The sequence below is a fragment of the Anoplopoma fimbria genome, chromosome 20 (assembly GCF_027596085.1).
Source record: "Anoplopoma fimbria isolate UVic2021 breed Golden Eagle Sablefish chromosome 20, Afim_UVic_2022, whole genome shotgun sequence".
Taxonomy (NCBI): Eukaryota; Metazoa; Chordata; class Actinopteri; order Perciformes; family Anoplopomatidae; genus Anoplopoma; species Anoplopoma fimbria.
Window position 1 is genome coordinate 16,707,693 of NC_072468.1, and position 13,140 is coordinate 16,720,832.

General features: G+C 41.4%; 1 protein-coding gene across 1 annotated transcript; it reads left to right on the forward strand.

The window, feature by feature from the left end:
• The first annotated feature begins 3,279 nt into the window (after positions 1-3,279).
• On the forward strand, positions 3,280-6,453 carry kcnj14 (potassium inwardly rectifying channel subfamily J member 14). Its single transcript, XM_054621033.1, has 3 exons — positions 3,280-4,332; positions 5,443-5,760; positions 6,223-6,453. Exons 1-3 carry the CDS (start codon positions 3,280-3,282, stop codon positions 6,451-6,453), a joined length of 1,602 nt encoding a protein of 533 aa, XP_054477008.1.
• The last annotated feature ends 6,687 nt before the right edge of the window (positions 6,454-13,140 follow it).

Sequence of the window (13,140 nt, forward strand, 5' to 3'; positions counted from 1 at the left end):
CACAATACAAGCCTAAGTAGTTAATTTGATCTAATCAAATTTATACATTTTGGTGGAACCTATTAAATCCTGGGCCGGCGCGCGTTCTTTTCACCTTAATCGTATTTTCACAATGCTGGGGCCAAATTAAGGATAGCATAAGAGATGGATCTGAAGAGTTATACATTCATTTCATGTATGAAATCAGTCATTTCTGCTCTCAGCCAGCAGGGTATAACACAATATATGCATTATGGTCAACCACACAAGTAAAGCAAAAGCATGGCGCAAGAAGCAAAGTATGGAATAGTTTATAGTTACTCAAGGTAAAAATATATATTTACAAGGGTGACTTTAGATTCTGTGATTTATACTACTTTTTCACACATATTTACACATATTATCCCCAATCCTGTAAATGCTATTACAGATCCTGTGCTTGTTTGTATATATATATATTCTTGCCACCTTCAATAGCAATAGTGGCTCTTACGTAAGGCCTCAAAGGATTAGCAAAACCATCGGTGAGATTATCAAAGTCACGAGCGCAGCTGTAATCCAAAGCATATCACCATCTCCACAGCAAGACATTCTACCTCTTCACCCTGAACCTACACAGAGTCTCGGTTTATCTCAGTCCTTTATCTGAACTAGAATCCCAGTCTCAACCTTTGCCCCCGGAAATCCCCTCCTTTTCTTCCAGTCTATTGGCTTTAATCCACTCTTGCTTATTCATAAAAGATTACTCACCCTGTACCACTTGGTTTCCTGACCTAAAATTAGGGCCTTGTAGATCAGTCCATATTCAGACACTGTTTTTGTTGTAAAGGTACCCAAATTATTTTCAAAAGTGAAAATGGAAAATGACTCGATTTATTTGTCTCTGTTTCTCATCACAGGCTTCCACAGGGACATCTGGGTGACGTTATTCCCTTTGTCGTGACAGACATCATTTGGACTGCTGAAATAACCCTATAACGACTGAAGGACTGCATGAGGGACACCTAAAAGGTACATTACAAATATTTTCTGATGCCCATCCATTTAAAATTTCATCATATTCATCTTACTTAAGATTGGAATTGATACACATGTGAATATATGCTTTTAATGATTTTATTAAAACATTTCTATTGTTCAAAGAAGATAACTACTAAACAAAAGTATCTGTTTCAGTCCAATTTAGTAATTTCTACCTTGCTTTTAATTAACATTCTTTTTTTTTCTCATTTCTTTCAAGACTGGCGGTGTGTTAAACAACAAGGTCCTAAAGCAAAGGGATACACAAACAGACAACCAACATCTCTGTACAGACAATCCAAAAACCAGCAGACTCTTTCCTTGACTTACCCCCAAAGCTCAATGCTTTTACATGAGCATGAGTCATAAAGGGAGGTCAACACAAAAGCGAAGATGAATCCTTATGTCACCTTACACTTCAGGAGGGATCTCTTTCCCCATTTCCATTTGTTGTAGATGTTTTTCTCCCCTGCTGTTACTGGCTGAATGAAATGGCTTTTTCTATATTTGTACAGTTAGAGCAGTAGCTCTTGTCTATTTTTTTTTGGTTCACTTTGTGCTCACCACAGTGCAGGGTTAAGGCTGAAGGTTTCTTTCTGTCTACTGTTCAAAAGAGGATGTACATGCTTTGTAAACTTGACAGGATTCAGTAGAGTTCTCTGGAAATGGTTGGGAAAGGCAAATACTAACTCTACGGGCATACCTTTTCATTTCCAGATATATTTGCACATTTCTCAGATAGTATTCATGGTGCACTTCAAAGTTATTCCCACATGTTATTTTCACATTGCATCGGCATAGGTTAATCTTCTATATTGTTTGTGAAAACTTTCGCTGATGTTCAGGTAGCTTTTTTGTGGTCTGATTCAAACATATATGATGAGTAAGAGACAACAACAAGTTACACTCTCGGCCACTTTAGCTCTGAACACTTCTCAGCTCTTCTCCCTCTGTGGCATTCATCTGATCTCTCTGCTTTGGAGCTGGATTTCCGGAAAATATAGAAAACTTCCTCAGGTGACCTGTGACTTGTGTTTCCCCCATATGCATCTTCCACTCGAAGCTAGAACATAAGTATTGTTGGAGATAGATCAAATAAACTCTGTCTTTTCTTTTCTTCCCTTCTTCTTATTTTTGTCAGGCATAGGTGATTTCTCAGTCCTAATGCTGAACTGTAATGAGGTATGTCTGATCTAAGGGACTAAATAAAACAAGTCTTCAACAAATTTGACAATGGCCATCAAACAGATGTGCACACCCTTAAAAAGAAAATGTGAAATTGTTAAGGCAGTGCCATGATAGAACAAATGGCAAATAAAACGTTCTTTCAGTTGGGACCCTCTTGTTGGGCAAAGGTGACAACTGCAACCTAACACTTATTGAAAGCTTCATCCAATGCATATTTTCACTTAATTTTTTTTGATGCATGATGACAGTAAGTGTTTGATGTACTGAAAGTACCGTATTCTTTGTTTCTTCATGCCCATACCAAGGGGTGGTGAAACTGGAGGGAACTTTGACCGTAAGAATTGGCATGCTTTTTTTTTTCTTTTACGACTGCATGTTGGAAATGCTTTTATCATATCGTCCCATATTTGATTTAATTTTCAGCATTTGTCTGTCTTTGATGCATCTTGTCAAAGTATTATAGAAGGTACCCTGTAACAAGCTGTATTTTCTTTACATGTCTCTATCCTCCTACTCCATTGCATTATCAAGTTATAGCTTTTATCAATAGATCCATGCTCAAGGCTTCCCTTTGATTGTTTTGAACTAAACGGAACCAAACCTGCATGTTTTTGTGTTGTCCGTTGAAGTCAATCCAGCCCTACTACTCCTTGTCAAAATAATGCTTGCAAACTTGGGGACACAGAAATAGACTCCTTGGGCTGCTGCTCCTTCTTTCCAGCCCAACTCACGTAGTGGGTAAGACTTAAGGACATTGGTTGTCAATGAATGCACCTGTGGATCTACTTCGAGAAAGCCCACTTTGTTTGCTGAGGGATTATCACTGAAAAGATAGACTCTTCTGGGAAACAACATTGAAAGTGGGGAAAATAAGTGACTAATCAGCGGTCTCAGAGGAAATTATGCTCTGGTTACCATTGGCCATGATGGACTAAAAATTATCTCTTCATTAACAAGGACTGAAAGACTGACTGTGCTGTTAGCACCACACACCTGGTTAACTGTCAAGTTTCTTAATTGCCTCATCAACAATAAAATCAAGGCACACTGAGGCATACAGAGTATCGTAAGAAAGAGGACACATTATAGTACATGATGGGAGCGGCACGTGTTAAACGGCGCTTCAGTGCTGTGGTGGATGGGCCAGTGGACGAGGAGGAGGTCATGAGGCTGGCACAGAGCGCTGCTGATACGGCTAGGGCAGGGGGGAGTCCAGAGGGGTCAGGGACCCCAACCAGCCTCTCCCCGACCCATGCCCTGAACGGCAAAACTCTACCTGTCCAGAGCAACACCAACAATGCACAGAGGCAGAGTTCAATTGGAGTTGGGGGAGACGCAGGAGAAGGCGAGGTGAGAGCAGGAGGAATGTGCTCAGGGCTAAGGAGTGGAATAGGCAGTAGTGTGGGAGGAAAAGGAAAAGGCCGTTCATCCTCAGACCGGGATTCACTCTCTTCCCCCTCCACTACCAACCGGCGGCGCCACAGGCGCTCAAGCCGCAGGCCCCGACAACGCTTTGTGGGCAAGGACGGACGCTGCAACGTCACCTTCGTCAACATGAGCGAGAGGGGCCAGCGTTACCTTAGCGACCTCTTCACCACATGTGTGGACATCCGCTGGCGCTGGATGCTGGTCATCTTCACCCTCTCCTTCCTTCTCTCCTGGCTGCTCTTTGGATTTGCCTTCTGGCTGATTGCCTCTGTGCATGGGGACCTCTCCATTCGGCTTGCCCCCAGCTCAGGTTCCTCTCCAGGATCAGGAGAGGCTGGGTCAGGGGGAGAGTCTGATAGAGAGGCACTGGTTGAGGAGCCGTGCTTCCTGCAAGTGAACAGCTTCATGGCTGCCTTTCTATTCTCCTTGGAGACACAGACATCCATCGGTTATGGCTTCAGAAGCGTGACCGAAGAATGTCCCCTGGCGGTGATGGCGGTCGTTTTGCAGTGCATTGTGGGCTGCATTATTGATGCCTTCATCATCGGGGCGGTCATGGCAAAGATTGCCAAGCCCAAGAAGCGCAACGAGACACTGGTGTTCTCTGAAACAGCTGTGGTGGCGCTGAGGGACGGGAAACTCTGCATGATGTGGAGGGTCGGCAACCTACGCAAGAGCCACCTGGTAGAGGCACATGTTCGAGCACAACTACTGAAGGTAAGTAGGGGGAGATAGATAATGACCATGATGAGAGAAAAAAAAGGAGGTCAGAACGTTTGCCAATGATAAAAGAAAAAACCCTTTCTGTTTTTGAGGAAAAAGTCAAAGAGATGGTAAGACAGAATGATTGAATCCAAAAATAGGTTGCTACTGTCAGTGTTAGCGGTACAGGAAAAAAGGTTGCAGTAGAGAGAAAGAGAGTGCTGAGACCATCTGGCCTGTATTCTGTGGGCCGTAGTTAATGAGAGCTTGTTTTATTTTCCCTCAGGGGTTAGGAAGATTTACCATGGATTAACTTGCCCACAATTCTTTAACTGAGAACCATTGTCCTTCGTCATCTCATTTTCCTTTATGTCTGTTGTATGTGGGTTAGGTGATTATACTGTATGTTTGCTTATGTTAACCTTTCCGGTTGGCCTTATGTGGGTGGTTTGTTGTCAACAATGCTGTGTGTGTGTGTGTGTGTGTGTGTGTGTGTGTGTGTGTGTGTGTGTGTGTGTGTGTGTGTGTGTGTGTTTGTATACATGTGTGTCTGCTGAGTTGTCCGAAGGGTCAAAATCTTAGGAACATTGAGGCTACAGCATAGACAATTTGATCTCCCTTAATAGCATGAGCATATCAAAGTTCAGACAGGGCAGATGGGATTAAATTTACGAGGATCAAAGAAATACAATTCTAAATGCTGGGACTGGATATTGTTCCATAGTAAGGGTTGGGTGAGTGATAAGCCTATGCATGGGTGGTATGACTAAAGACTTGCATAGTCAAATTCATCTGAATATAATAACCAAATGCTAAGCTTTTGGGTCAGTGTGATACATTTAATTTCTAAAGATAACCTTAGGAAATGGTGTCATCTTTTACAATATTCAAGGTGATAGATGAATGCCCTCTTTTCTAACAAATTGTGTTGAATTTTAAAGCCAGAATTGCATTTTACCTTACTTGATCATGTCCTGCCTGCCTTTAGCTAATGTAAATCATTTCTACTCTCCAATTAATATTTTCCCTCATGTGAAAATCACTTCTGCAACATCACAACATCTAATGTGGTATGTTTAATATATTAAATAGTGACTTTATTTTACTCTCCATTGCCAACTTTAGCCCAGGGTGACAGAAGAGGGAGAGTTCCTCCCATTGGACAATATGGACATCAACGTGGGTTTTGACACTGGCATGGACCGCATCTTCTTGGTCTCGCCAGTCACAATTGTCCACGAGATCAACGACGAGTCACCCTTCTTTGAGATTGACCGAAAGACCCTGGAGAATGACTCTGAATTGGAGGTGGTGGTCATACTCGAGGGCATGGTGGAGGCCACAGCCATGACCACACAGTGCCGCAGCTCCTATCTGGCTTCTGAAATCCGCTGGGGACACAGATTCGAACCAGTGCTCTTTGAGAGGAAGGACTGCTACCAGGTCAGAATATAGAGATATGTACAGAAAAATATAGATCCTTTCCTTCCCTAAATACTATGTCTGAAGAGGTTTCCAATACTTCACTGTAGTTTGGAGGGGTACATATACTAAGTGTTTTTAGCCATGGTACAGTGTTCTCTAGGGATGGAAATGTTGGTTGATTAGTCCACCACCACTTTGGATCAAGTTAAAATATTTCAGCCATCAGATGTTCTTTTTGTTTGAAGCTTATTAGCAAATGAAAGAAAATATTCTTATCCACTACAATAAGACAGTGAAAATGGTAAACAATAATCTGCTAAACATCAGCATGTTGGTGTTATTACTGTGAGCATGTTAGCATGCTTATGTTAGCATTTAGCTCAAAGCATAGCCAAAACAGCCTTAAAGAGCCAATAACATGGCTATAGACTTTTATCTTCTAATAATGTGTATTTTAAAATTCTTCTGCACTTTTTCCAGGTGGACTACTCGTTCTTCCATCGGACATATGAAATTCCTAACACACCTTCATGCAGTGCTAAAGAGCTGGCCGAGCAGAAGTACATTCAAAGCTCACGCTCGTCATTCTGCTATGAGAACGAAGTCGCTCTGCAGCTCGTCTCCCCTGATGATGAGCCGGGCAAAGACCCAGAGTGTCCCTCCCCAATGACCCAAAGGCAAACCATGGCAGAACAGCTCCACTACAACTGAACCTGTGGATTAGGAGGCCTAAAGTTGAAAGAGACAGGAAGTTGACCCAGAGGTTTAGAGGAAGAACAGGCAGAAAGAAAGGGACAGGCTGGTATGAATGGGCAGACCAAGTGAAACAGGATTAAAAGTAGATAGAGTCAGGATAAAGGATAGGAAGTCATACTGTTTACAGTGATTAGACAGGAAAGAAAGTCCAGAATAGGAGCAAGTACCGAGACAAGTTTAAAAGATCTAGACAACCACTACTATGCAGATAAAATTGCACAGATAAATATAAGGGAAATGGACAGATAGAGAGAAAGTGGGAGGTTTTGGGTCGGTTTTTTGAGATAAAGGGTTAATCCACTGGATAGAGTTGTCTGATTGGTCCTGGCAATCTTTCAAGATCATTGAAAACTCGTCTGCTAAGTCTCACTTCTGGCCCATCGCTACCACAACACGCCCATCTGGCCCTAATGCCTGACTGAGAATATACAACAGCACCCCATGGTGGCTCTAACACGCAACTGATGAACAGACACTTTGTACCTCTTGTCGAGGTGGCTTCTGTATGAAGAGAAGGTAGTGTACCTTCTGAGGTACAACTCAGGGATGTATTCCACAATGATGCTGACTTTTTGAATTTTAATGTTTTATTTACGTATGGTAAGTATGGATGTGCACATTTTGTGAAGGTTTGAGCTTGGTGGGGGCTGTTGAGAATGTAGCAGAAAAGCAGAGCAACAGTAACATGGAGAAACTGCTGAAAACTAGCAGCGATTTTAAGCAGTTTCTCTTCCATGTTATGCACTTATGTTTGTTTTTTGGCTCTTTTTCTATTCCAAAAACATTGTTCAATGGTTGTAACATTTGCCTCATTAAATCTAACATTATGTTTTGAGTTGAATGTCGTGTGGGCAGAGGAAGCATTGTAGTGTTTCTCAACTACTGCAGTGATACCCAATGACAGATGATGTTAGCTGTGTCCAGATAAGCTAATTACTATACATACTTTCTTGCACTAGGATATACAGTATCTTCTCATGACCCGTGTTGCTCAAATCAACCACACTGTATTGTTTTGCTCTGTTGCTTTTGGATTGTAGTACTTCACGACTGAGCGATGACATTGTAATCTTCTGAGTGTCTTGGCACTTTGACAATGGTTCGGACTGAATCCAAGGTTTAAGGGTTTTTTCTCAGTGACTCAGTTAATGCACACAAGGCCTAAACTCACCTCCAACATCACTTAAACGTAACTGAACTGAGTGGGAGCGTTGTTGTGATGACGACTTTCCATTTCTGCATCTCTGAGAAATAAAACATCGGTCAACATCTGCACAGACGGATGAGGATTGAACTGGAAACTACACCACATTCATATAAATTATTCAGTATTTTTGGGCCCATAAAGTTGTGTGACACCCTACTCCAATTCTAATGTGTTACAGTTGGTTTCTCTCACAAATTGTGAGAACGGTGTAATGAGTGGTGCCTTCATAACAAACCAGATATTTTGAAACTGTCCCTTCTTCTGCAGCAGTTCATTTCACATTTGCAATGTGCTTTAAGCTTGTTTTTTTCATCACTTTAAATATGCAGGATGTTGTTCTAAGTAGAAAAATGTCTATACTTTGAATCTGCTCAGTAACTGGGTAGTCTCAATTTGAACATGCACTGTTAATACACTGTATTATATTGTAGACTGTTCTAGTTGCACTTTGTAGTTATATTACAAAGCACTTGGAATGTTTATTTTAGATCCTGTCATGATTTAAATTATGCCACCTGATGGTAAAGTGTTTGATTATAGAAGGTATTGGTAAATGTAAGTCAGTGTCAGGAGTGCAACATGATATTGTGAGGTGTCGACCAATAATCCTGGGAACTTGTTCTTTGTACTTTGCACTTAAGCAGTATATGGAGGCTAATATCACTAATGAAGCTCTACAACAGCACAGTGGTGTTGCTGGATCAGCACATGCTAACTTTAAAGCATCAGTTGCAGTGTTTCACTTCAGTTATTGAAAGATTTTTTTATGGTGGGGGGGTGAGGTATTGTTAACATATTATGTTACAATTGGTGTTAATGCTGTTTCATGTTTGTGTCCTCCCATACACTTCTCCTTTGGCTTCCATGTTCTATTTATAGGCTGCATGGTGGGTCATGTCATTCACCCTGCCTCCACTTGTAACTTGAACTTACTGCACCATCACTTCAACTACAATAGCACTTTTTAAAAAACCCAGAAAGAAATAGACAGATGGACTTTTTGGTAATTTCCCTGGTTGTATAGGACTCACTTGCAGTGCACAAATGTTTTAAATCATATGTATTTATAATATACATAGTGTAAAATACATACTACACTGTACTAATACATATAACTGGAAGTAAAATCTGTAACTACCTTTCCTATGTTAAGCTTCTGAAGAGAAAGATAAACCCTCTAACACTGAAATGTTATTTCAGAACTGCCTAAGGCACAGAGCACTTCCAAATGAAACTGAACTGTGTTGTAGAGCAAATAAAACACGGGGATTGAATTGAAATTATTGGTGGCTTCTTTATTTATTCTCCGTGTACCTTAGCTCCTGGGGAACATCTACTGAGCATTTTAAAAATGTCATCCAGATGGCAAGTGTAATTTATTGCTGCTATCATATCTTTTTTTGAATTTACAATGAAGAGCTCTATTTTTTTTCTTTTTAACAAAATATTGTATAATAACAAGGGGATGCAGATAATATTTATAACGTCCTCACTCTTACAATTTCCTGTCTGACAAATATTAAGACTCTTATAGACACAAACCAAATTACAAAGTCTTGTTTTGTCCCAGAAGTCAACTTTATATTACACCGTTGGCCCTGTCTGTCGCAGAATACAGCCTGAACCTAAACGTTAACCGACAAATTCAATTTATTTACAGGAAAGGAGCGGAAGAATGTTAAATGTTAAACCCCTCTGATGTAAATAAAACTAGTTATGACAGAATTGTACAACTTTGACAGTTTAAGTTTTGATTTAATTTGTGTTGTCAAAATGACCTGAAACTTCTGCAAAACTCTGTTGACTAATCGGAAGATCCCTTGTGCAAAAATCATAATGACCGTATACTATTAATCTTTATAATCTATATGTTATGGCAAAAAAACATTGCATGGGCAAAAGTGCAAAAAAAAAAAAAAAAAAAAAAAGTTAGAATCGTGGCTGATATGAAACATTTGAGAAAATTAAGCTATGACTGTATCATATTTTATATTGGTGTAAATATTTACCTAAAGCCTAGAACCCTGGCTCCTCGGTTACTCGGGCTCAGTCGGATTTTCTGGGATGATCCGAATCACGCGCCTGGAGTCAGATCATTCCAAGCAAACCGTCGGTCGTGTTTGTTTGGGGATTCGAACAAATCCGATCCCAGATCTGTGTCTGCCGCCCCTCGCCTCCACTGAGTGGTAAACAAAGGGCGCGCAAATCTCCCTACTCTAGCGCGAGAGTGCCGCACAGGCACCTGCTGCAGCGCTCCGATTGGCCAAGCGACACGTCAGTCACACTAAGCCCCGCCTCTCCTCCCTTATCATTGGCTACTGGGTGGAGACTCTAACGCTTCACTTCGCTCCATTCGTCGCCGCTCCCCTGTCATGCCAGCTTCGGGGCGGAAAGCTCCCGTCGTATTCATGAGGCGGGCCCACTGCTGCGGTTGTAGGTTTTTATTGGAGGTGTTTCTCTCTGAGGCTCGACCACAAACCGTCTTCTCGAGCCTGGTTGGTCTCCCAGCAGGAAGTGTGGTCCCCGGGCTGAAGCCGCCGCCCTGCCCTCACTGCTCTCTGCTCCATTCTCATCGAGACGTGTGAGTGCGGCTCCGACGGGAGAGCGGTGCAATGATAAAAGCCGCATATGCGGTAGGCTACACACCTATCAGGCAGGAAAATACCAACGAAACACCCTCATCCCGACTCTCCTCTCACCACAGCCTTACCAACGAGTCACAGCGGAACCTGAAGGTGAGACATTTAATTGCCTTTAATCTAATCTAACAGTGTAATAACCCCATCGTGTCATATTTCAGGCTAACCTCGCTAGGCTGGTCGAGCTAAATGCGGTGGCATTACGCCTACAAATGAAGCGTAGTGGGGCACTAGAGGCGTCCACACTGCTCTGATCTTTATGTTAGGGAGGCTTGCATCGAGGTGACCTGCAGTCCGGCCAAGAAAAAAACGGTGTCCGTCTTATTATGGCCTTTATTATAAGGGATTTGGACCCTTATAATTAAAAGGCAGTGGCCTACTGTCATCTTTGTGTCATATATTAACCATACATAGCAATCTAATTCAGTGGGGATGTAATGAGGCTCCCACATGTATGCGGTTCCCTGAGTCAATTAAAGGCTGGGGGCTCGTGATTGTTCATGTCTTATGTTCAAGGTGTGGTTGCCTTCGTCAGTGTCTGTGTTGGAGCTACAGACCTAAAAGAAAAAACGCGTGTATTTTATTATAGGGGTCACACCGCAGCTGTACTGTTAAAGCAGACACTTTAATTATCATCATAGCCGGTGGGTTAATAATGTCCCCTCTCCTCACTGTCAGCTAAAATGAGAAGATGGCCACACAATATCATCACCGATGCAAAACTGAGGAGAAAAAAAGGCGTCTCATGCTCCTCCACTCGTTTGACAAACGCACAATCACGCCCAGGAACCCACATATTAATCACACACACACACACACACACACACACACACACACACACACACACACACACACACACACACACAGATAGATAGATAGATAGATAGATAGATAGATAGATAGATAGATAGATAGATAGACACACACACACACATAGATAGACACACACACACACCCCCCGCATTGAATGACCTCAGTACAGACTCTGAAGGTATTGTCTGTGGGCTGCTGCTTGCTGTTGCTATGGAGGGGAGCAGTCAGATTTTGGCAACTCCAGCTGCTGCAGGACGAGTTTGCTGGTCAGTCCAGGCTGTACTGCGACAACCTGTGTGTGTGTGTGTGTGTGTGAGAATAGGGGAATTAATGGTATATATGGGAGTCAGCAGCATCCTACACTGCAGCTTATGTGTTGGCATGCAAAGTCCCCTTTAATGATTCCAGTTATAGCTGATTTTGGAATAGTATTTATAGTATTATAAACCCTTATATCTTGTCCTTGTGAGGTAAATTATCCCTGCTGTACGGAATTGATTTGCTGAAATAGTCCCCAACAAATGCACCATTAACTCCTGTTTAGGTCCCATTTGCTAAAAACTATGGTGCAATACTGGTGTAGTAAACCATAGGCCACAAAACCACATATTTGTAACCAGTTTCTTAATGCCTTAGGAAAAAGTGGGCTGGGGATTGAGTTCCACAGAAGTCGAAAATTATTGAAATTTTTGACTAACACATTGTTGATTTTGGTCTTTTTAAGAGATTTGTTGACAAAAAGTTAAATCTAGAGTAACGCCAGCCTTATGAACAGATGCACAACTGTTTTATACCACTGAGTTAACACACATATTTCCCATACTGGGTAGCTGGGTGGTGGCTCTTTTGTCAATGCGTAACCACACCCAGAGTCGTATTGGAGTAACAGGTATGGTTAAGGTAGTGTTGAGGACCGGGTCCTGTCATGAACAGGCAGAATGGAAAAAACTGAGACTGAGACACATAGCAGGAATCAAGCCAGATGACATACCTGCAGAGGCGTGGAAACGCCTAGTATTTAACAGGCCGGCACAATAGCCTACCTGTCTGATCAAAGTTGACTTTCTCATCCCCTGAGTTTAATGGAGAGGACCTTGTGTCACATCATTCCTCCACAAAAAGCCTCATTTTGATCACCGCAATAATTGTGGTTGCACATTATTTTGAAGTTGACATTTCACCAGCCAGCTCATCAAACAGCAAATGAATCCACCAACAATCGTAAAGAATCACCGAGTTCACGTGAGACTGCTTAAAGGGTTAATTTTTTAAGTTGCATGTCTATTTTGGCTGCCACATAAAATTCAGGTCTTCAGATTCCATATAACTGTCTTCCTGGTCTCCTAGAAAACTGTAGTTCATATGTAATTAGACCATTAATTAGACTGTTCGGTTCATTAATTTCTGGCTGGGCATTATATTAATATCTTTTTGATATTGTGATATCAGACTAGTTGGCGTTTTGGATATTGTAAAATGGCATATGTGTTTGTTTTGTTTCTTTTCCTGGTTTTAAAAGGTTGTATTACAGTAAAGTGATGTTACTTTCTGAACTTACCAGACTGTTCCAGCTGTTCTATTACTAGCCTTTACCCACTTCATATCCACTTTATTAAAAATCTCAAAGAGTAAATATTTAGTAAAAGCACCCGAGGTCAACCCTACAATATCGTTGCAATTTCAATTTTGAGGTATTTGGTCAAAAATATTGTGATGTTTGATTTTCTTCATGTCGCCAAACTCTACATAAATGACCATAGCTTTGTGCTGACATCACATCAGTTAATAACATTGATTATTGATTCATCTACTGATTATTTCCTTGATTGATTGTTTGTTGTTTGGAAAGTCAGCAACAAATCCCCAACACAAGTTCTAAGGGTCAGTGCCGATATCTTAAAATGACTGCAAGTTTAAAACATAAAGATATTTACATTCATAAAAAAAAAAGGAATATAATAATTCAGATTTGACAAGCTGCAA

Bases quoted from the DNA above. Each gene is read 5' to 3' on its own strand.
- kcnj14 (XM_054621033.1), top strand. From the start codon at position 3,280: ATGATGGGAGCGGCACGTGTTAAACGGCGCTTCAGTGCTGTGGTGGAT. The intron at 4,333-5,442 runs GTAAGTAGGGGG...TGCCAACTTTAG, and splicing joins TTCGAGCACAACTACTGAAG to CCCAGGGTGACAGAAGAGGG. The intron at 5,761-6,222 runs GTCAGAATATAG...CACTTTTTCCAG, and splicing joins AGAGGAAGGACTGCTACCAG to GTGGACTACTCGTTCTTCCA.